At 38.4% G+C, this 23,735-nt stretch overlaps 1 protein-coding gene across 9 annotated transcripts in view; it reads right to left on the bottom strand.

Moving 5' to 3' along the window:
- GRIA4 (glutamate ionotropic receptor AMPA type subunit 4) overlaps positions 1-23,735 on the bottom strand; it is a 217,930-nt gene that overhangs the window by 73,659 nt on the left and 120,536 nt on the right. For all 9 annotated transcript variants that reach the window (XM_033086500.2, XM_033086482.2, XM_033086492.2 and 6 more), the window contains exons 4-5: positions 18,873-19,057; positions 1,596-1,649 (exon numbers count right to left, since the gene is read on the bottom strand). In XM_033086500.2, the coding sequence (XP_032942391.1) occupies positions 1,596-1,649; positions 18,873-19,057 (239 nt within the window). The remainder of the gene's footprint in view (positions 1-1,595; positions 1,650-18,872; positions 19,058-23,735) is intronic.

Below are 23,735 nucleotides of genomic sequence, written 5' to 3'. Positions count from 1 at the left end.
CCCTGTACTAGTGCTTTAAAAATGCATCACTTTTTTTGCATGTTTAAAAAATGAACAACACTACCTTGTAAATACATTTACTCCAGAATTCATTGTTTAGGTTGAAAATGACATAATATAATAGACATTAGAAGGCAGAGACAGTACATAAGGATCTCATTGTTAGTGCAAGGAAAACAACATCAGGAAAACACTTCTGTTAGATAGGATTGTGGTAGCTCTTAGATCTGTTATATATTGAAAACCTAGAGTGAAGCTCAACACTGAAATAGAAGACAAAGCACATATATCTCCTGACCTATTGGTTTCTCTGACTAATCTGTTCAACACAATTCCTTACTAGAATTTGCCATTAGAGACAGAACTGAACTTCAATAAACTGCATAACACAAACTGCTAAAGCACTAAGAAGCAAGGATAGATCTTTCTCCTCCTTTCCTAGCTGCTATGTCTAAGGCTAGCTCAGAGGTATCTTATTTTAATTTTCTTAAATTCCTCTGATTGGTATTTATCAATGAAAGCACAAGTGAAAATCACAAATCTAGAAATATTTAGGAAAAAAAATTGTGGGGTACTGGGGTACTGACCCAGTACCCCAGGGGAAAAACACTTTTTAAGGACAGAGATCTGATTCATGTCCTAAGAGATACTGACAGTAAATATAAAAGGTGACACATCAGGAAGTCATATTACCCACATAATTGAACAGACAGTAGATAATGAAGTATGCCCCTGCTGAAGTAGATCAGATGTGCCTGTCTCCACTGCATACCTCACCAGCAGATTACTGCAACATCCAGTTTCTTGTTTACAGCAATTCTTTTGCATGAGAAAAATTACTTGGACAACTACAAAATTGTAATGCTGAAAAATCTAATTTATAAGACCCAAGAGCACACACTTCTCATTTGGAACACCTGAGGCTGTAAAAATAATCTGAAGTGGTACTAAGTTAAGGTTCAAGTGCAGCAAAGCACAATAAAATATTTCACGTCAACTAAAATTCCTTGAGGGAGAGTAGAAAGAAAACAGTTTAAAGCATGCATTAGACTCTGTCCTACATTCACTGTGCTTTGTCAGGCAGGTATTTTGGCTTAAAGAATGAGTCATTTAAATAATAAAATACTGCATTTGCTCTTTCTTTGCCCTCTTCTAAACATTAGCTGTGTGAATGCCCAGTTTAGCCTTAAAGTAAAAATACTGAAGTAGTAATTTGACAGGAAATAGCTGATGTTATCAGAAAATAGATGTTCCCTGGGGAATGTATAAAAGTTACCTCTAGAAATCTTGTTACTAGGAATAAAAAGATGAGTCAAAAATCACTGTAGTTGTGTGAATTCTCACTCAGCTTCAAGATGCACATATCATTTTTTTCTCCTACTTTTTAGGACTATTACTTATTATGTTACTGTGCCCTTCATAGCTAGATAGCTGCAATAAGAAACCCAAGTTCTTTTACACATCATAAAGAATGTATTATGTACAACCACATATTAGAGACAAATGGGAAATGCTGTGTGAAGTGCTATAACTTCAAAGTAGAACTGAGTGTTTCACTTACCGAGCAGGGGTATAATTCTAGAAAAGTATCTTACCAGGTTGGCAACAATATAATGGTATCCTTTAACATGCTTTCCCACGCTCACAATCTGTGGGAGAGAAATAACGCAAAAAAAAAGAAGAAAGACAACATCTTACTGTTTTCTCTATAAAGGTATTTTCATAGAAAGCTAGATATACACTGAAATATATAGCACTGGTAATATAATGTCTTTTTGCAATAACAAAGCTATAACTTTCCAGGGGCTTAATAAGGGAGAAAAAGTTAAAATTACAGTGAGTAAAGTAATGAACTGGCAATCTGAGAGCCTTCGGTATTGAAAATGTTACTGTAGTATATACCATTTTACCAAATAGAGCAATTTCCTATGGGATACACATTCAGAAGGAGGACATCTTACATCAGCTAGAAAGCCTACCCGCTCATTTACTTTTTTGTTTGAAATAAGAGCAGAATTTATTAATGAAACTGGTGGTTCATCTCTTGGAATCAAAGCTGTTTGGTCTTGACGTGGTCAAATACTTAGAGTGTTATTCATCTCTCAGTAAAATGCTAAAGACTTTGGGAATGGGAATGAGGGAGGACAGGGCAAGGTCTGAGAGTTTAACCAAAATATAGCATCAAGCAATGCAGAAAAGGCAACAATCCCTATACGGCAAGATCAACGAGAGGGTTTACACAAAAACTATGTCCACCTGCACATTGCATCAATATTATTGTCATTTCTGTGGTGGAATGACTCTCATTTAATGTGCTGAAAAAGAAAATTAGGTAATATTTTGTCAGTAGAAAATGATGATAATAAATACATTGCAGATTAAATCTGCTTTTACTAAGGAAACTAACCAGTACTAATAACCAGTGACTAGTAACTAAAGTACTACCAGTAACATGCAGCTTGCAGTTAACAGTACAGTCCTTTGAACTCTTATTTTTGATAGTCTATCATTCATTTAGAAAAAGTCTGCATACAGCTCAAATTTTTACCTCACCAGAAAGCATTTTAGCTTCCCTCCAAATGAATAACTAAGACACAAGGAAAAGTTTTCCACAAAGGACAGGTTGCTCAGTAAGTGACAGGAAGCTTATGGATGTGTTTCCTTTCCTGGTTGGAAATCTCAGCTCTAATACTTCTCTGCCTGAAGAATTGACAACTTCCTGCCTTTAGGGATCACACCTCATGTTCAAAAGACAGAACAAACATTCACTATGCCTTGCAGAACTTTTTCCTGGTGCTGTAAAAAGTGAGTAAAAATGCATTATAGAAAAGCTGATGCAGGGCTAAATATTTTGACCTAAGACATCCAGGAGTCCATTATCTAAATCTAGATTAAGACTTGGAAATACTTGATTCTAGATTCTAGATTCTAGATTCTATCATTCCAGTAAATCAATTCCCTTTTACAGCAGAACAGATGGGAAAATCCAAGGGATGTGCCATAAGTATGTGGTCAAAATAGTTTTAATTTCATTACTTTAAAGCAATAAACTAAATAAGCAATTTATCTTTTATCCTTTTGCTCTATCCCGAATTTTGCTTCGTATGTATAGTTGCCCTAGGGTGACTTTATGATGCTTGTGTCTCCAATTGTCTGTTCTGTTTATGCTGGATTTTTTATGGTGGAGTTCTGCACCTTTAAGACTGGTTCTAAGAGATAGGGGGAGAGAAGAAGCACAGAATTTTTTCTCAGAAACTGAACTTGCTCCTCTGCATCCTTCTCCCGGACTGTCTTCAGCACAGACAGTGGGAGAGAGAGACACAGAGTTCTTCTTTGTTTTTTTCCTGGTTTTCCTCGTCAGCTGTGGTAAGGAAAGTTTTTCCAAGACTGTCAAACCTGTTCTGGACTGAAAACACAGAAAAGCACCGGGAGCCCAGATGTGGCATTTTACAGCAAAGGAGTGACTGAGAGAGACTGAGTAAGCCAAGCTGAAGTCCACGACAAGGACTCTCTCTGAATTTGCCATCTCTTCAGAAAAGCGAGAGGTTCCATTGTTTAATGTTATTCATTTTTCCATGTTTGTGATTACTTTAATTGTTAAATGAACAGGTTTTTTCCATTTCTCTCACAGGAGGTTTATGTCTTCTGAACCAGTGGATGGAGGAGCTGCTTGAATTTTCTTTCCAGAGTGACCCCTTCGGAGATTTCATCCTTAAATTTGCCCTAAATCAGGACAATAATCTACAGCTGAAGTGCTTGTAGTTAAAAACCAAAACATAAATCCAAAAAATCCCAAAGGGCACTAAACACCCAAGCCATGACCAGATTGTTAACCTTCATATAAGTGAATTTTAGACTTAATATAACTCCCAGATCAGTGATTTAACACCATTGCTATCATTTTATTGGGGGTGGAAGAGAGTGACAAGTCATTACTTTCCCTGTAATAAGCTCAACATGTTCATACATGGATACTATCAAGCAGTTCATTTTTCTATATAATAAAAAATTTCAAGTCCTGACTGGGTCAATGGCTTCAAAAGAAATATGATCCCTGATCCTAACAAAGCATATCCATCTGTACTCATTCAGCAGGGCACTGATTACATTACAGGGAAACTGATAAAGGTTAAAAAAAATTACATTTTCAAATAAATACCGCATCACAACCTGAAAGTTATTAAGTGGACTGACATAATTTAAGATCATAGATCACAGAATGGTTTGATTTGGAAGAGACCTTAAAGATCATCTAGTTCCAACACTCCCAAGTCTTTCTCCTCAGAACTATTCTTAATCTATTCATCCTTAGCTTGGGCAAATCTCCTTCTGAGAATTATTTCTGTGCTTATTCCTAGGAAATGCATCTAGATACTACTTCAGAACTCCTGGATTTGATGTGAATAATACATAATATTTTTGGAAAACCTGAAATTTGACGTCTTCATTGTATTCTCTCAAAAGTTGTTTCTTCGGGTGAGTGACACAAGTACACAGTTACGTATCATGTAGTTATCTTAATTTCCCTTATAGTCAGTGGAAAGAGCAGGACTTTGAGGAAATGATTCAGCTTATTCTAAAGCACATGTAAAACTAATTAGACAGCTTGTGCCCTGAAAGTGCCTATTTTTCTGCATTGAGTAGAAAAAGAGTTGATGGGGATTAGCTCTGATGTACACACCTACATTTTATATCCCTAAGGTTACGTGAGATGAATTTCACCCTAAAAATGTTTATTGCGTAGCCAGAAAAGAGAAGTAATGACTTCTATTTTCAACTAAGATTGGGTACAATTCTGATTTTTAATTTGGAAATCATTACAGCTATTGATCACACAGACTTTGAAAACTGGGAATCGGTTATAGTTTAGGGAAAGAGTGCCTGTTTAGTGAAATAGCTTTCTGTGAACATGTCATAGTTTTGAATATCCAAATTACACATGCAGTCACCTTTCTTTCTCAAATAATCAAAGCTGCAGATTATGATCTCCAAAATAGGATATGAATTCTTGCTCCTGAACCACCGCCTTTTGCTTCACTTTCCTTCCTTGTGCTTTAACTGGTTAAGAGTGGCTAAAGTTTTGAGTGATCAGACCTCAACCATTCCATTCCTGTAAGGGTAGATATCACCCAGAACCCAAAACTGGCCTGCGATTTTGGCAGATAAGAGAGAATGTTTCAGAAAGCCTTTGCTACAGAAGTTCATTAGGTCTGGGGCCACTTAAAAAACCCAGGTGCATCCCTCAATTCAGACAAAAGGCCAAGTTCAATCACAGCCCTGAGGGAAGGTAGAGTGGCATTGTCTAACATCTACATTAGCAAATAGGGCAGCTGGTGGGATAAGATCTGTACAGCAAAACTATTGGTGCTAAGGAGCTGTCATCCACAGCATATATTTCAGAGATTTACAATGGACTCCCTCTAACCTGGTCACCAGACTGAACTCACATTACATTTCAGGGCACATCTTGTTTAGCATCATCCAAACAAAAGCCAGTTCATGTGTTTAGAGTCCAACCTTTATGTGAAACTCAGGAACCAGGAGATTGACTGCAAAAAAACCCCATGTTCCAGCTAAGATACTCTGTGTTCCTGTGGGCTGCACTTTCTTAGACAGACCCTGAGCATCCATGAGGCAGATTCATGCAACAAAAGGCTGAGCAGTGAAAACTGCCTTCATTTCAAAAACAAGGTGCTGGAAAAGAGGGCAGTGCTATCACAGGGACCTTTAGTGGCCCTGTTGGGGAGCTCCACACAGCATTCACCTTGACCAGTTGTGAAACCTACCAGGGCTAAGGCATTAAAGCTGGGCTGTGCCAGTCACAGCAGCAGTGAAACACCAGGAAACTGCTGATATAGCAGGTCAGGAAGAACCCCATGGATGTGTAACTGTGCTCTTTACTGCTTCAAGATGCTCTGGTTCAAAACTGTCCTAGTGCCGGCAACCCAGGGCAGTATGCAGTATTTACACATTATGCACACTTATGTGCTATGCAGTACTTCCTCACACATTCTAAATACTTGGTTTTGCTCTGTACTCCCATTCTGTCCTCTTAAATGCCACAAACACATAGTGCACATGGCTTTTGTCACAGTGGGAGTTTAGGGTGACCTCAGCTTGCCCAGGGAGATTATAGGAAGAAATTGCTGGGAAGAGTAAACTTTGTTTTTTTTGGGGAAGGCTGAGAGCACATGTAAGCAGGATGCTGCAGTGGCTTTTGCATGCTGATTTGCAGGTTTTAATTTAATGACCAAGGTGGCTAGTAACTAGAATTCGAGCTTTTTTTAATACTTTTATTTGTAAAATTGAAGAAATTATTAAATAATCATCAGTGTTAAGAAGAATGAGTAAGAAAATATAATCTTCTTCCCAAACTGCCATTAACAGGGAAGACAATAGCCATTCCACGTGTTACTGTGTAGTCACTATCAGTCAATATCTCATTTCGGTAAATAAAACAGAATTTTTAAAAGTGAGATATTAGGGCCATTAGGGTATCAAGTTTATTTCAGAATCTAACACAATTTTATTTGTTTGTTTGCTTTTCAATATTACTGTTTATGTAAGCGTCTGCAGAAAGGGGAAATTAAAAAAAACCCAAATCAGCATTAGGATCTAATCACATTATAAAATGCATATATATAAAAGTAACTAAAAAGAACAGTGAATTGTGAGAATTTTTAGTTGCTCATCTACTATAACACAATTATGAAAATTTCTTATTCTAATTTCAGAATTCCAGTGGTAATCAAAAATAACTAGAATTACATTGACTTTAAAATTTAGTAAAATCAGGGACAGTGAGATCCAAATCAGGCTTTTGACACAATTCTGTGACTTTATCATACAATATTATTCTTTCAATTTAGTTGAACAACAGCCTGGTCAAGGAAATTCAGAAACTGTTCTACTATTGCAAAAGAAGGGCTACCAATGTCTGCTTTGATTTTTTTTTCTTTTTTTCCCCTGTGTGTGGCAAGGTCACTGACTTTGATAAAACCATTTGCAAACTTGCATCAGCATCTGAACAGGGAATCTGGCCCCAAGTCATCCTCTGTTCTCTACTACTGTGAAATAGATATTGCACATAACTCATTCTAAAATAATGCTTAACTTCTGTAGCATGAAATGTCCCTCGTTATGATTTACAGAAGATGGAGGTCAGTACAGCTGGAGTGAAAAAGACTTATTTTCAGTTAAATCTCTTCAAAGGGTGATAGCTGTGCATTACCAATTGGACTTTAACAAAGGTTTTCCTCTGCTATTGTGTCACAATCCACTGCCTTAAGAAAAAGAACACCTGCAATAAAATGAAGTCTGTCTAACGCAATATAAAAAGAGAGGACACTTGTTAAAGACAGAAAATTGAGACCTGACCTGAAATATTGCAGCAGAAATGGTGGTGATATAAACCACAACTGAAGTGGGATTTTATACAATATCTGAAGCCAGGATAAATCTTTCACAAAGCCATAAAAAAAGCAATTGATAAACAAGGCTAATTTAACAACTAGTGCTCAGAAAAGGGCCTTGTTATTGGGGAAAGGGTGGACAGCCACCAGAGAGGATGCTAAAGAAGTCAGAAAACAAAGCAACTGTGGCTCTGTCTCTCTTGTGAAGGCAGGTGCTGAGCTGGAACAGGGATGTGCACACCTGCCCCCCACGTGGCTGGGCAGAGAATGATGCTTGTCTCACAAACCCAAAGCTTATCACCAGCTGGCAAAGCAGAGACAGAGCAGTGTAGGAAGTGTATGAAGCTGCTGGGGAAGAAAACATGGAGAGGTGGCTCAAAGGTCATCAACCAGTGTCCTGAGCATGGCTAGTTGCTGCCTTCTGCTGCTAAAATTGTTTGCATTCAAAGCCTACTCCTTCTTAAATAGGATATGCAGACTCATGAGGAAAAAGGAAGAAAGGAAAGAGATGAAAGGTGTAAGAAGAAAGTCACTTTGCAAATCCTTTGAATCATTCATATTCATCCTTTGTCTCCTACTGCCTATTTGCACTTTCAGTGACTGAAATAACTTGTTTCTCATGTCCAAACCTCATCAGTTGTGTGCTGCAGTAACAAAATGCATTCTTATTACTGTGGGACTGTGTGCAAAGTCCCAGCTGCTTCACAGAAATGAGCTTATGCACAGCTCCTCCTGGCTCTTCGGGGTGAGGAAACTGCTGGTGGCAGTGCTGGCAGCTGGCTCCTTCAAGAAGAAGAGCTAGCAGTTTGCAGTGACATGCTGCTTAGAAGCAGCTCCATAGACCTCTAGAGGAAAAAAAACACGTAAAGAATGATGAGGAAAAGGCACTTTATGAATGTCCCATTCCCTCTGGGGCTGAGATACACAGAGAGCAGCTACTGTGTCCCTGGACTAGTATGAAGCCCAACAATGCTGCTACCAACCCACACTACTGTTTGCTGTGCACATACCAAATTCTTTGGCTAATGATTAGCTCCTGTGGTTCTGTGTGAGCAGAACTAAACCTGCATTTTATTAATGCAAATCTAAGAGACATAGGGGAAAACTGCAGATAGCCCATACTGCTTCAGAAACAAGAGATAAAGAAATCTACATTGTGCTGCTAATTTCACGATTATAAGCCGCACCATTTTGACTAAAATTTTGCTCCCAAACTGGAAGTGCGGCTTACATTTAGGAGTGGCTTATATATGAACAGATTTTGGAAATTTCCCAACCCGGAAGTCTGAGCCAGCAGCAGCCCCGAGCCAAGGCAGAGCCTGCCTAGCCCTGGGCAGTGGCGCGGCAGTGGCGGTGCAGCGGCAGCACTGCCTGGCCCTGGGGGGCGCAGCGGCGGCATCGGCCAGGCACGCCGTTCTCCCTCTTCCTGGTGGCAGCAGCCAGGGACACCCCTCTCCCTCTTCCCAGCGGCTGCCCCAAGCAGGGCCGAGCAAGTAAACTCCGTGATCCCGCGATTCTGTTACTATTTGGCAACTTTGTGAAAGTTGCACGCAGATCCTCACTGCAAACAAAAGTGCAGTTTACAATCCGGTGCGGCTTATTTATGGAGGAAAAACGAAACATTGCTGACACCCTGGAAGTGCGGCTTATAATCAGTGCGGCTTGTAATCGTGAAATTACTGTACATGTAAAAGCCATGTTTCTCTTGATAAATACTCATCTGTGTTGTGCTAGTGATCCTTTGTGCCTACACATCTCTGTGCTCATGAAATGCAGGGAAGTAGGAATGTTGGAGCTGTACTCTGTGTAACTCACATGTCTGGTTAATTTTTGCCTTCCCTTATTATGTTGGAATTCATGGTAAAGTGTCATATTTTAATTTATTATTATCTTGAGATAAGTATGCTAGTAATCTAAATATGATTTGCAAAAGTGCCAAGGGCTGTCTTCAGTTAGTAGACACACTGGAAACTAAGACAAGAAAAAAATGTTTTTAAAACCAGTCAAATTGACAACTCGATCAATTTAGAGACATTCAGCAGTCAAACATTACTTTTTCAAGTTTAGCACTCCTGAGGCAAAATTAGAGGAGATGAAGAAGGAGGGAACTATGTTGGCTTCTGTACTCTTCTCCACACATATATTTGCTTTCATTTTGATGGTAATACTGATGGCAATACTACTACTATTACTGCTGCTGCTACTTCTACTAGTACTACTGCTACTAATTCTTCAGCCACTGCTACTAATTCTTGCTGTGACAACCTGCTCCATTTTGCCTATCAGAGAGATTTGGTTTTTAGTGCAAACACATACAGTGTATTTCTCAGCAACATATCTCAAGGCTCTTTAAGGCTGAGGAATCAGTGATGTCAAACAACACATTGAACAGCTGAGTTAGACAGCTGTGAACAGCATTCAAGACACTGGGCAGCTACGTTCCTATTATGCCTGTTAATAGCAATTGTTGACTGTTATTAATTAGAGCTTATTGGCTTGCAATTTTTACAAGATTAGTGGTACTAGTACTTTGTGACTACTTTACATCCATGTGTAAATTTTAATATTACACAGGACAAGGTAATTATTTTTATTATTATGCATCAGTTCAGCTGTGTACACTGAAGCATTAAATCTGTGGCAGATGCTCCATAACAGTTTTCACCTCCGTGTTTAAGGCAAATAAGCCCTGGTTGAGCAATGAAGCTTGATCTTGATGATACGGAGCACCGGCAGAGCTGAGAAAAGTGCTCATTTCCTGGGAAACATCCCATTTAATTCTTACGGGCTGGGGAGAGCAGCGGGCAGGAAAAAAACCCCCTGGAATCAGCCCGTTTGGTACACCAGGAGCTAGACTGATGATGTCTGACAGCAAAACCAATTCACTATGCAAAATCCAGAAGAAAATGCTGCTCGCAGTGGACACTGGAAGGTTTTGAACACACAGAATGCTGAGGTTTCAACTTTGTCAGATGGAGATGGTAGGAGAGGATGGAGCTGCTACAGATGGAAGAAGAAAGGAAATCCATTGTCATTTGTGCAGAAAGGAGAAACATTTCTTTTCTGAATATAGTCCTCCTCACATGGACGTGTATATGGACATATCTCTTTGTATAAATATAGAAACAAACACTGTCACATTACAGCATATGAAAAGCCCTTGAAAACAGAAATTAGGAATAGCAATATTCTCTTTCAAAAGAAGTAAACATAAAAGTCCTAGGCAAATGCAATTACAATTAGCTTGCATTTTCAGCTTGCTTCGCTGAGCTTCACATGAAGGTCATTATGGAGACACAATTAAATCGAATTTCTGGTAAAATCTGCCTGAGAGGGCTATCTGAAATAATGAAGAAATAGCAGAGAATGAGGAACCAAAATGCTGGAGAAGCATCTGGCAGGCTTAGTGAAGGACTTTTCATATGCAGTCAGACAATGTAGCACAGAGGTTGATCTGATCACCCCGGTATTCCTTCCGGCTGTTTCTGATGCAAGCACATCACGGGTGTGCAAGATTCAGTACAAGATGATACACAGTTCACTCACTCATAAGGTATTCCTATCTCAGGAGCTGCCTATAGGTGTGTAAAAAGAGTAGTGAATCAAAAGAGCTCAGCTGTGTACATCTGTGCCTTATTTCCTGGCCTGGCTCTCAGCCTGACTCACCAAGCACAGCAGGACAGGCTGAGTACACATCGCATAGGAAGACATCTTGCCAGAAAGCTCCTGGGTTTCTGGTTTAGAGTTTTCCATGAGCCAGTCATGCACCCTCATGGCAGAGAAAGCCAACAGACTCTGGACTGCTTTGCCATCAGGTCGAGGGAGGTGATCCTGCCCCTCTGCTCAGCCCTGCTGAGGCACATCTGCAATAGTGTGCCCACTGCTGGGCTCCCCAGTACAATGGAGACAGGGACATACTGAAACAGTCCAGAAAACAGCAAAAAGGGTATCGAAGCATCTGTCATATAAGAAGAAGCTGAGAGAGCTGTGACTAGAGCAGCCTGGAGAACAAATAGCTCAGGCAGATCTTAGCAATTATCTATAAAAACCCAATGGGATGGTGTAGGGAATAGAGCACCTGACTCCCCCTTGAGGTGTAGAGCAATAGAACAAAAGGCAAGGGACACAGGTTGCAACACAAGAAATTCTAGCTAAATATGAGGAATTTCTTTTTCTCTATGAGGTAGTCAAGTAGCAAAAAAGGAAATAAAAGTGTTATGGGATCTCCAACTTTGGAAGCTTTCAAAATTAGGCCGAATGAGTAACCTTATCTAAGGTTGCCCCCTTGAGCACCAGGAGTGGTCTTCAGAGATGACTTTCAATCCCAATCATTCTCTCAGTTTGATAAATAGAACTGTTCATGTCAGTACTTCACAGTACTTCTGAATTTCAAAACCAGCTCCAAAATTCGTCTGAAAATAAATCCCACCACTCTAAGAGTGCAGTGGGTATTTTTCTTCTGTTATCTTATTTGCTCTGCAATGCTCAATATGTGATCGCAATGAGAATTCTGTCAGAAAAAGGGACAGGGGAACAAAACTGTTGACTTCCAATTTCAGCACTCCATGCTTTTGAAAGCTTCCTTACATCATTTTACATGTCCTTTTGGTATAGATTAACAGCAGAAAGAAAAAAATATTGAAAGACCAGAATAAAAGGGCTAAAATATTTATCGTTAATAACACTATTCCTCATTATATAAATAGCTCTTACCTTACACTTTTCAGTATAATTATCAAATCTATTTGGAGTATTGACTGCATTGTATGCCTAAACACATTTGTGAACACTGAACAAACTATAAGAAATAGCTGTGAGATCAGCTGTGGCTGAGCAAATGACAGTCTGCTTCTCCAGTAATAAGGGTTATTAGTCTCTGAAGAACTAAAAAGAACAAATACAGTGGTTGAACAAATAAAATATGTTTTCACTGAAATCTTCAAAATTACTTTCTGTGATAGTCTTCAAATCTGACCACATTGTTTTATTACACTTCAGAATTGCTTGCAAAAGAGCAAACAAAGAAATAATGGAAGAAATCTATGATGTGTAATTACTGAAGTATCCCAACTAATTAAATGCAAATACAACCTTGGAGAAAGCACCATAACATTTCCTTAAATGTGTGATTTTAGTTGTATATTTTCAATCATCTTTCCAAAGGAAATCACTTTTCTGCTACTGAGCTGTCTCTGTGTCTGTTTATCAATATTCTAGTAAAATATTTTTTAACACACATGGCAATTTCAGCTATATTTGAAAGGAAGACAATATCTTTAAGACATTGTCTAAGACATCCAAGGCATTAAGTCTGTACAGTTCTTATTAATACTGGTTGCTGGGTGGAGAGCAAAGACCCATCTGTTTTAGCCACCAAAAGGACAGGAAGCACCTGGACACCACACCTCCTGTCTGAGAGCTACCAGCCAGCATGCAGGTACTGACACCTTCCACACATTTCTGGATTAGCCATAGGAATTGTCTTTTCTTTCTAGCTCAGTACACTTCTGGGAAGAAATTTATGGTGCTTGCAGAAGAGGGGGTCTAGGAGAAAAACAAAGCCCACAAAAAGCAGAGGGAAAGCACTTGTTTTAGTACTTCTAAATACCATTCCCATCTGTTGTAGGTAGTTTCTGAATTGTTTCAGATTGTACTTATACAAATTAAGCAATAAATAAATACTAATGTAAATAAAAATCTGTGGGGAAAAAATAAAATTAAAAAAAAGGTTTTGTTAGACTGGGAAGCTTGACTTAGGGCTTCATAACTTCAGATTAAATAGGTGTGTGGTATTAGTTTTGTTGAGCTTCCTCAGCAATAAATAAATCCACATTGCTTTTGTAGGCATATTTATTTTGGAACATGGATTTTGCATTTCAGATAGAAATTCAGTAAATATATGTAAGTTTAAAGTAGTAATTTTCTTATTTTAGTAGCTGTAACCTTCAGCCCTAGGCAGCCTTGACTTCTGATTTTCACTGAATGAGCAGAAAAATGCAAACAGACACACTATTTTTAAAAGGCAGGAAGAAAAATAAAATGAAAAGAAGGGGTAAGAAAAGAAGCAAAGCTCTCAATGAACAGTTGTGTGTTTCTTGCTGTGCTGTATGTGGCAAATGACTCCTTTGGCCTGGACTGCTCAGATGCTGTACAGCTTGCTGCTAGTGTTAGTGGATTAGTTGGAAGGAACTGGAAATCATGTTACAATGGGCTTCAAGCATTCGTTTCATCTTAAGCAGAAAGTTCTTTGTATTAAATTCATGGGAGCACTTTAGAAACACAGCTTGTAAAGAAGAGACACAGAAGCAAAGAACTTTCCATCCCTTTCACTGACTTTCATCCTTTCATTCAAACAGAATATTTTTGTGCTTTTAAAAGACCACCTGCTGAAAGTGCCGTAGAAAAAGGGATGTCAGTAAACAAGGACACAACGATCCTTGACAGAAAATGAATCACTAGAAATGCATTCTGCTATATAAGCTATAGCTGTTACATAAAACTCTGGAGCCATCATTTTATCTTTCTGTGTCTTTGTTTTAGCTCCCTTTCTGCAATCTGTGAAGGTAATGGTAAAAAAAATTCCCTAATTTCATACCTGTAGGAAAATGATGCTTTGCCTCTGTCTCTAGTCACTTATGCAACACAAATAAAGGGCTATCCTGGTTTGCTTGCTGAGCATTTTTTTTTTTTTATGGCTGTGTATGAACAGATGAAACAAAGGGCTGGGTAAATCAATTGGGAATCAGATGTAGTGACATCACTTACAAGGTTCTAGAACACATCCTGTTAAGCATGAATAGTTTTCTATAACCATTAAGCACAGATGTGTTTTCTCCAAAATGGAAACACACTTTCTGAAAGCTGTGTGGAAAACTGACATGGAATAGATCTTTGTAAGACCACAGAATCCTAGAACAGTTTGAATTGGAAGGGACCTTAAAGATTATTGAATTCCAAACTCCCTGTCATGGATAGAGACACGTTCCATCTTATTTTTACTGCTTTGGGCGCTCCTGCTCAGCAGTGAAACACACCAATTTTGGGTTATTTCTGCATGTGAGCAGCAGTGGTCATGTCAAGCATTGAGTCCCCTTGTGCTATAGACTGTGGGTCTGCCCCAAGCACCAGCACTGCCCAGGCTGCCCTGAGAGGCCACTGGGAGAGAGCAGTGCATGCCTGGAGCCACACCATCCCTAGCCACACTCCACTGCTCAATAAAATGGGTGCAAGCCTTTTTCCCACTCCCAAAGGCAAAGCATGTGCACCACTTAAAGTGGGCAAGTAAACAAAACTCTTCTGGCAATAGTCTTGGTGTTTGTGTGGTGAATTCCAGAGCCTGGGATGCAGGATGGTAAGGTCTGCCAGCGGAGTGGGAAGGATGAGTTTCACTTCCAGGTAACAAAAAGGTTTTCCTGGTTATGGTTGTTGAAAGCTGTTAAGAAGGTAAGGTGTTTTTTTACCATCCTGGGAATAAAGGATGAAAAGGATCTAAAATTATCTCGGTAGGCTTAAATTACAGCAGATTATTAAGTGTAGGTGGAGATCTGCTGACTCAGGCTGAAGACACTGTCTTTCTTACTGATCACAGAGGCAGCAACTCTTTCATGTGTGCAGAAATGGATGTCTTACTTCAGTGTTATGCTTAAACAGGGCCTTGAGCTGAGCCATACCAACGGGCACTAATACCTAAACCAAGCAAAATGTTTTCAATAATCCCCAAATACCTCCCAGTCACTCTTGTGTGGGTGAACATGATCAAAGAAGAGGAGCACAGCTTTATTAAGAAAACCATCACAATCTTGGCATATCCTTGAGAGGTAAGATCTAAAATCTTTGCTGCAATGAAGACAAGAAAACTAGATACAAACCCTTGAGTGCAGGTTGAATCTATCTTCTAGATTAAATGTAATGGCAGCCCTACTGTCCCTTTCTAGAACAGAAATTTCAAAATCAAATCCCATTTCTCTGTATTTCACCATAAAAAGCAATACAGACTTGCCCTGCCCAAAACATCATGGCTACATAAAATCTAAAAGGAAGATCTCATGATAAAAAATGCTCATCCTGTGCTGCGCATGGGGAAAGTCTGGAATTCAGATACATCACTGGGTTCCAGAAGAGAACTTTTCTGTGAAGACAAATCCCAGATATAGAATGTGGGGGTTAACTTCTACACACAAACACCAACATACATGGAGAGGAGAAAATAAATGAGACAAGCTAATAACACTAAGAAATATAGGGGACAAAAGGAAATAGGAAATAGTGATAATAAAGTTGTACAAGAAGTGAGGAAACAGCAAGATGCTGTTTTTCTCTGATGGTAGGTGAAGAGGGCAGTGAGCAAAACACACCAGGTCAGATAAGTGGGCAGCAGGCATGGGCAGGGGAGAAGCACATTAGCTCACTTCTACAACACAGCCAGTGAAAAAGCCTCCAGTCTTCACTACTTGAGATACACAGTCATGAGAAGTGTGAATGTGTATGTACACGGGCAGTCAGTTGAGAAGAAAGCCACAAGCCCATGAGCCAGTTTCCCTCCCTTCATTAGCGTAGATTTAAGGGCAAAGCGCTTTGAGTTATGGTCTCATTACTGAGATTTAATTACTTTTCCTAAATGTTCTGCAGAACATTTACTTGTACATTGCAAAGTATTACAGTATAGTCACAACTTAGGCTCTCAATTACAGGAGAACTAGGTAGGAAAGAAGTTGAGTTAATTAGACTGACTGAAACTTAATCAATTCCTCTTGTATACAGAGAAGGACATGCCAACTTTTAGTCCATCTGTGAAGCCACCTTACCTGTCTGCTACAGGTTATTAAAGCCCTCAAGCAAAGGGAAAAAGTCAATGGCTGATATTTGAAAATGGTTGTTATTTGGCATTTTCTACATGGGGCTGATTTCTTTTTGGTAATTTCTTCATTTCTATTTTTTTGAAAACTAAATGTTTTGTGCCTGAGACTTCTGACTGCCCATCCTCAAAGCAGCATTTGGTTATTGGGGGTCATATTGGAACCCCAAACCAGCACCGCAGTCTCATTTGTAGGTCAGCCTGTCTAGGAAGACCAGGAGCTTCACAGGGGAGAGTGAAGCTGCAGCTCTTCTGCATACTTTCTGTAGCCTGGCTGTAATGCTATTCCCCTTTTACAGAGAGGATCCTTTAGAAGGATGGAGAGAATCTCCAGGCATATTGGGGAAGAAGGGAATTCACATGATACATTGCTTCCAATTTAATTAGGTCATGCAAATATAGATATGTATATGTTAGATATACATAGACAGTGACTACTGAGAGAGGGACTAAATCTGCAAGCCTCAAACCAGTTCCTTTCACTTCACTAGCATGGACCTAGGGCAAAGATTTTACACTTAGGAGCAAAAAAATCAGCAAAAGTACAAAAAAGCTCATTTCCTAGGTAAAATTTATCCCACCCACAATTAGACAGTAGCTAGATAAATCACTTCCTAAAAATGATATAAGTGTGCTGCATGTTAGGTGTTAACTCCTACCCTCAACTCTCCCTGTGCAGTTATTGAAAAAGCAACTCAATTAGCTTTAAGGTTTGTCCTATAGAGGTGTGAGACAAACTCACCATGTCTGATTCAGCCTGTTGTGGCTACGTACTCCATTTTTCATTTCTTAGCATGCCTGCATTAGCTACCTATTTTAGGCATGCAAAATCCAGACCTGTATGAACTGACTATGCAGCTGCTGATCTAGAATGAAAAGAAGTAGAAAATAAATTGAAAATAAAATGCACATGTTAGATCAGTGAGATCCAAACGTACTCAGTGACTTCATTTTCTTTTGAAGCTGAGTGGATAGTCAGGAGGAATACCTATGCAGAATGATGGGTGTACTTCAAGGTTTGTGGTAACAGAACACACTTTTTCTATATCACATTTGCATGCTATGTAAAAGAAATCAGGTAACATCATGTGCACACACAGAAGTGAGGGAGAAATTGTCTTCTGAATGTAATTTGGAAGACCCTCACATGGGTGTTCTGTTTTAACACAATGTGGGCTGAACTGGGGGAGGACTTCATTGTATGCTGTAGAAAGTATGTGTTAAAACATAATGGCATTTAGAATAAAGAAGGATATAATGGCCAAATTAGTATCTGTAGCAATACAGCATTGTCTGTCCTTTTATTGGAAACAGTAATAGAAAAAGTCCTTGTTATATCAGCCACACTATAAATTCTCAGTTTCTCTCTTTACTTTCTGCAAGTGCAAGCAAAATTGATGTATATATGACATTGAGTACTATTTTATGCATTTATAAGTACTATTTTATCAATTTCTGTATCAAAAATGACATTTCATTTTTCAGTGACTTCAGAGTCAGATGCATCATGAATGGTTTTGCAACAAAATCTTCAAGATTCTCTAATGCATAAACCCAAAGAAGCAGAGTGGTGGCAGAGGGTCCAGCACCAGCAGATGGCATTCATTCCCTGCAATTCCTGCAGCAGCAGGAGGCACTGATCAGTGAACTTGCACCACACCAATGTATTATGTGGGATCATAGAAGATGCAGTTAGTTAACCATAAGTTATTTTCCTGTCATTTGGCAAAATTATTTTTCCAAGCATAATTTAATTTTCTCCATAATTTAGGAAAGAGCTTACACATAAACACTATATAGAGATAGATTTGCCACATCAGAACAGCAGGGTTTGATATTCACTTTGCACACTGGTATAGATAGTACCCAGTGCAAGCCAGTCTGACCCAGTATTTTCTTTCCACAGCAGCATGTTTCTACAAATAACTGATAGAAGAACTGGATCTCTCTTCCCAGTTCAATAGCCCTTTTATTCACTGCTGTTCGTGTTCCTAAATACCCTGCTAAGGTGAAAAAGCTATCAGTTTAAATATTTGTAACAATAATTTTAAAGCTTTTTATGATTAGAAATACATGACCCATGCTATTTGGCAAACAGAAAGAATAATGGATTTAAAATAGATTTTCCCCCCCTCAAACTAAGCAGAGCTTTACCCCCATGAAGGCACAGACTAAGAACACACTGGCAATTCAACAACACCATATTGTTTCAGCAGCCTTCTGACCCTGATGCAGGAGGCATCAGGCAGGGAGGTGCTAGGAAGTGGGACCAAATGTGCAGCTGCCCTGACTGCTGGCACCTTTCGCCACCAAGCTCCTGAGAGGGAAAGGAGAGGCTCCCTGCCCTGACATGCCAGCTGCTAAGACTGTATTATAACTATTATATACGAAAAGAGAATGGAACAGGCAAGTGGACATAAAAATATAGGCCCACAAAGTTAAAAAAATAAAAATTAAAAGAATCAATTTCATTTTCATTGACAAAATAAACAAAGTTTAAAAAAATAAAAATTAAAAGAATAATTTTCATCGACAAAAGAAACAAAATGCAATCTCATCTGGAGTTTCAGTAATGTGCTTACAGTAACATTAAAAGCAGGAGTTACCTGTTCTAAGAGATTCTGAAGCCTCTCTATTTCACAGTCTATTACAAATTTCTTTTCTTGCCTTCGGTCCAGATCTTCTAAAAGCCGCCTGTAGCTGGCATCGTTAAAATTCTCCACACAGATGGCACTGACTTGCCAGCTATTTTGTCCTGCTTTTTCCATAATTGCTTGAAGTATTGAATAACCTAAAAGAGAAGGATACAATACACTATTAACACAATCATCCCATTTTTTTAATCTGAATTGTCCTTAATCAATATTATATCTCTTAATATATGCTCCTGCAGGGAGGGGAATAAGAGAATATTTGAATCCCTACCTATGCTGCTTGTCATGATCAGTGTACAGTATGCAATTAACAAAATTGACAATTGCTGTGATCAGAATGCTGGGAGTGAGCATTATGGATAATCTTCATATGATTCATACACACAAACTCTTCCACTCAAGCATTCAGCTGCTCAGATTAATTTTGTACAATTTCTGTATCTGGGCATTTAACAACATAGCAAAGGAAAAATCTGAGCCTACTTCAGCAAAAGTATTTGCATGCCACAAGGCACTCAAATGCTTTGGTTTGGGTTGGTTTTTTAAATAACAACACTTAATCCAAGCAGCTTTTTAATGCTTCCTAGTGAGAATTCTTTGTTTAACTTAATTATACGTATACATTTAGATGCCAGTGTAGATGTATGAATAGAAATTATATTGAACTATTTCAGAGCTTCCATATAGCTTGAATCAATGTACGCAAAGAGATTAGAGGTCAGTGAATGAGGGACATCAGAGAAGCATTAACTGTTACTACTGGCAGGATTATTGCTCTTTATCACCACCAGTATTTGATGCCCCTTGTGTTGTCTTTCACAGATGGGAAATGCAGTGTCCTGTCAGAGGTCTCCCTCTGGACCTGCAGGGCAGTCTCAGCTGCCTTTCACCTTCTTTCTGATCTGTCTGGTTTGGGTTTTTTTGTTTGTTTGTTATTTTGTTTGTTATTTTGTTTGTTTGTTTGTTTTTTCACTGGGGTTGTGCAGTACAGAGGCAGCAGGGGAGCTGATGACATGACTTAGGACAGCTTGCAAACCAACTTGCTCAACCAACCCCTGAAGCAGGAAGCAAGTATTATTTTATTTTTCATCCAGAATAAGTGGGGAATTTGTTTAAAGCAATAAAGATTGTACACCTCACACCCAGAGTTAATATTTAAAAAAGACAAAAAGCACAGAAGGACAGACATGTTTCTCAATAACACATTCATGAAAATGACACAATTCAGAGAAGGTCCTCCTGTCTAGAATCATGACAGGATTGTGGTTTTTAACTTATTAGCTGGCACAATTTTCTCACTAGCTTTAAATGAAAGATTTCATGTCTTAAAAACTTTCCTTAGTGATGTGGTTACCTGGTGGTACCCTCTTTCCCTCTTCAACAAGTGTCCCATGCCTGAGTGCAGTGGCCCCCAGGTGTCATTTTAATGCACCTAAAGATGCCACTGCATGACAGACTCCCTGTAGAAGAATGATGAGATATTCCCACGGATTTCAGGAGGAATCTTTCTAAGTTACATTTCAGAAAGAGCATTTTTTAGTGTGTGATTGCTAATTAACTAATTAGCAGAAGACCTACAACACAACCAAAATCTGAGTTTGCCTCCAGTCAAATGAAACTAGACGATAATGTTAGTAAAATATGAAGTTTTTTTGACACATGAGAAACTAATCTTCTTGCTAATCTAGGAGGAGCTATTTTTCTACTGGCTCCTATGATGTTTGCAGTCTTTGAAATATTAACTTAAAATACAACTTTTCTTATATTTATGACATTATGCACCAGCACTCCAAAATGAACATTTATTAGCTATTTTCCCTCCAATTCAGATGTCATATTTTAGATAAAAATACTAACAATTATAACATATACATAAAATGCAGAACATATTTTGTAACATAAATGAGACATTTATTTTATGAAACAGTATTTTATTGCAGGAAATGAATTCAAATACTTGATGTATTGAGTATTAAAACATTTCAGTACTCAGCATATATTTTTAACCCAATGACTGTTATTTTTTTTCAAAGAACCATCAGCTTTCCCGTTAATTGCTGCATAATTATTCTGCTTTTCCTGTTGCTATATTCAATCTCCTTTTTGCCTGTAATTATCTCTGCAAATCATGACGAGATTCTTTCCCAAGCATTGTATTTCTTGCTTCGTTTCCTATTCCTTTCCATATATAGACATATATCAAAACCATTCCAATGTTACAGGGGTTCCTGCTTCACTTATACTGTAACTTTGACTTGATCTCTGCTACCAAGGCAGTCAACATTTACTTAATTCAGCTTCCTGACACTAATTAACATTTTCTTTGATTCAGAATGAATGCTGTTTGAAACAGCAATTGACATTCCCTCCTTCCTTTCTTATTTCATTTGGACAACTTCACTAAGATGTGTTTTGATCAAACTGGTAATTTACCCCAGCACAAAGCATGACAAATATCAGACAAACACATAGAAAACCTTTTCTTCTATCTTGGATCAAGGTTTCACTTGCCACATTTCATTAGCAACTGCCTTAATTTAGGTATTTGAAGCTTCTGTAGCTTCTTGTTGGTAGCTGGCACTTAGATGAGGGTTTTCACATGTAGGCACAACACAGTTAAACAGCACTAAGTGGTTATGGTGCAATATCCTCCAGCAGAAGACTTCAGAATCCCTGTGCAAGTCATCAGTGGCATGGTCACCTAGTCAGTGTGCAGGAACAATTTTTAATATAACAGACTGACAAGGATGAAGTTTACACAGAATGAATAAGGGCATTCACAGGCTCAGTTGGATTAAAATTAGACATGCTGCGGAGAATGGTTATTTTTCCAAAATAATTGGCTACAGCTGCCAAGGAAAAAGAATTGGTTTCTGCAAACATTTTATAAGGCAAAAATCTCTGAAACTAACCTGAGCTAATTCTCAGAAACTGAATGCTGCATTTCTATTCAAGCAAAATTCCTAATCTTTAGAAAGATGTTTGCCCAAGTAAAGACAGCAGACATGAATATTATAGCTGTCATCTAAAAGGTATTTATTTTCTGTTTACCTGCTGTTTATCCTCAGTTATTCTACAGAAAGATGGTATACATTCCCTCCCATTTTTTGTGAAATACTATTTATTGCATAAAAGCAAACAAAAAAATCCCTAGGCTAGCTCATATCAGCTGAGCTGCACAATCCATGCTAAATAATATTATTTAAGAAAATGTTTAGGACTATGCCATTATGTAAAAGTAAGCTAAGTTCTCTCACAAATTTTTATAGTAACCCTTCCTCATCAATTAATCCAACCTTGAAATGCAGATAGCTAATTTATTAAAAAAGGTCCTTCACAGAGCCTGCCTTTTTTTTTTTTCTTTTTCAATTAGCAAATCTGTGAACTAAATAAAACATGAACAGAAATTCCTGAAACCTCAACTGAAGTCCTTCCCAAATGCAAGGACATTATATGCATGAAGGACTTATATTTTTCCTCTTTATGGGACTGTATTCTGGGGAACGTTCCTCAAATGACCTGTGATGAGAAGTCTGCCAACTGATTTTTTTAGGTCATTGCTTAAATGTAGACACTATTCCACCTCAATATCCTGGAACCAAATCAGCAACAGGGCAAGTCCACAAAATTTTGTTTTCTTGATCCCTTCTCTCCTTGCTTTTCTTTTCTTTGGTCAGGTAGAATTGTGATAATCTACCATACTGCAATTTTCTTTTTTTTTCTTTTTGTCCCAAATGGTAACACAGAATCAAAATGTTAGGGGAAAAAAAACATGAATACCAACCCCCTGTCCCCCCACAACCATGAGAATGAAAAGTTACCCTATTCTTTTCATGTAAAATCAAAGCTGGAGATGCCTGCTTCAAGAAATCTATGTATTGGGGTTGATACTACAGTTAAATGCATGACAAACAAAATCTCAGATTTTTTAAGCCTTCTTCCCTCATTCCACAACCTACTGGCATTTTTTCATCAAAAAAATGCACCAGTCATAGAAAAATAATAGCATATGTGCACCTGGTGCTGTAGAGATATTAGTACTTCTTCAGGGTCAGGTATTTTCTGGGTGCTGAAGTGTGTAAAATGGTCAATTTGTAGTCCAGGATTCCTCCTACTCACTGGAACATTTCTGTAATTGGAGCCTATACACAAACTTCCTCCACCCAACTAGCTGAAATCATGAGAAATCTTTTCGATTTTAAAATTTAGGTTACCTCTCAGGTTTTTTTAATTTGTCTTCAGCTATGCTTTCCCCTAACCAATTTCATTTCAGCAGGCAATGATTTGATTTAATTTATTTCGACTTAAATTAAAAATAAAATCTGATATCTAAATCTCTTCAGCATAAACTGAAGAGATAGAGAAGCACCATCTTATTTTTTCTGTTGGAATGCACATTTTTCCTTTTTCTCCTCCTTTTTTTTTTTCCCTCTGCTTGTTTGCTTGCTTCCTTTCACCAGAAAGTAGTTCAGTGATCAATTACAGTGATATAATTAAATTTCAATCACTTTCATCTTCCAGCAGCCTTTTCATTCTGGGAAACCATTTCCCCAGCCCTCTAAGCACAGGCAATCTTTCCTGATGGGCTTGCCAGGAGACAGACAGTGAAGTGGCTGCTTGTTCCAAACACTAGCACCCCCTGTAATAATTTTTATTTTGAAACTTGTGTGCAGTAACCTACCATTAATTTTCTACAATAAAGAGGATGCAATATTTACATATTATGATTATAGTTAGCAGACCAGCAACACTGAATCGGCAAGTTAATAGGTTAATAAACTTGGAAACAGCACATGCAATATGTTATGACCCCAG

Source organism: Catharus ustulatus, chromosome 2, assembly GCF_009819885.2.
Source record: "Catharus ustulatus isolate bCatUst1 chromosome 2, bCatUst1.pri.v2, whole genome shotgun sequence".
Classification (NCBI taxonomy): Eukaryota; Metazoa; Chordata; class Aves; order Passeriformes; family Turdidae; genus Catharus; species Catharus ustulatus.
The sequence above is the reverse complement of the archived record's forward strand: the minus strand, read 5'-3'. Positions and strand labels throughout refer to the sequence as shown.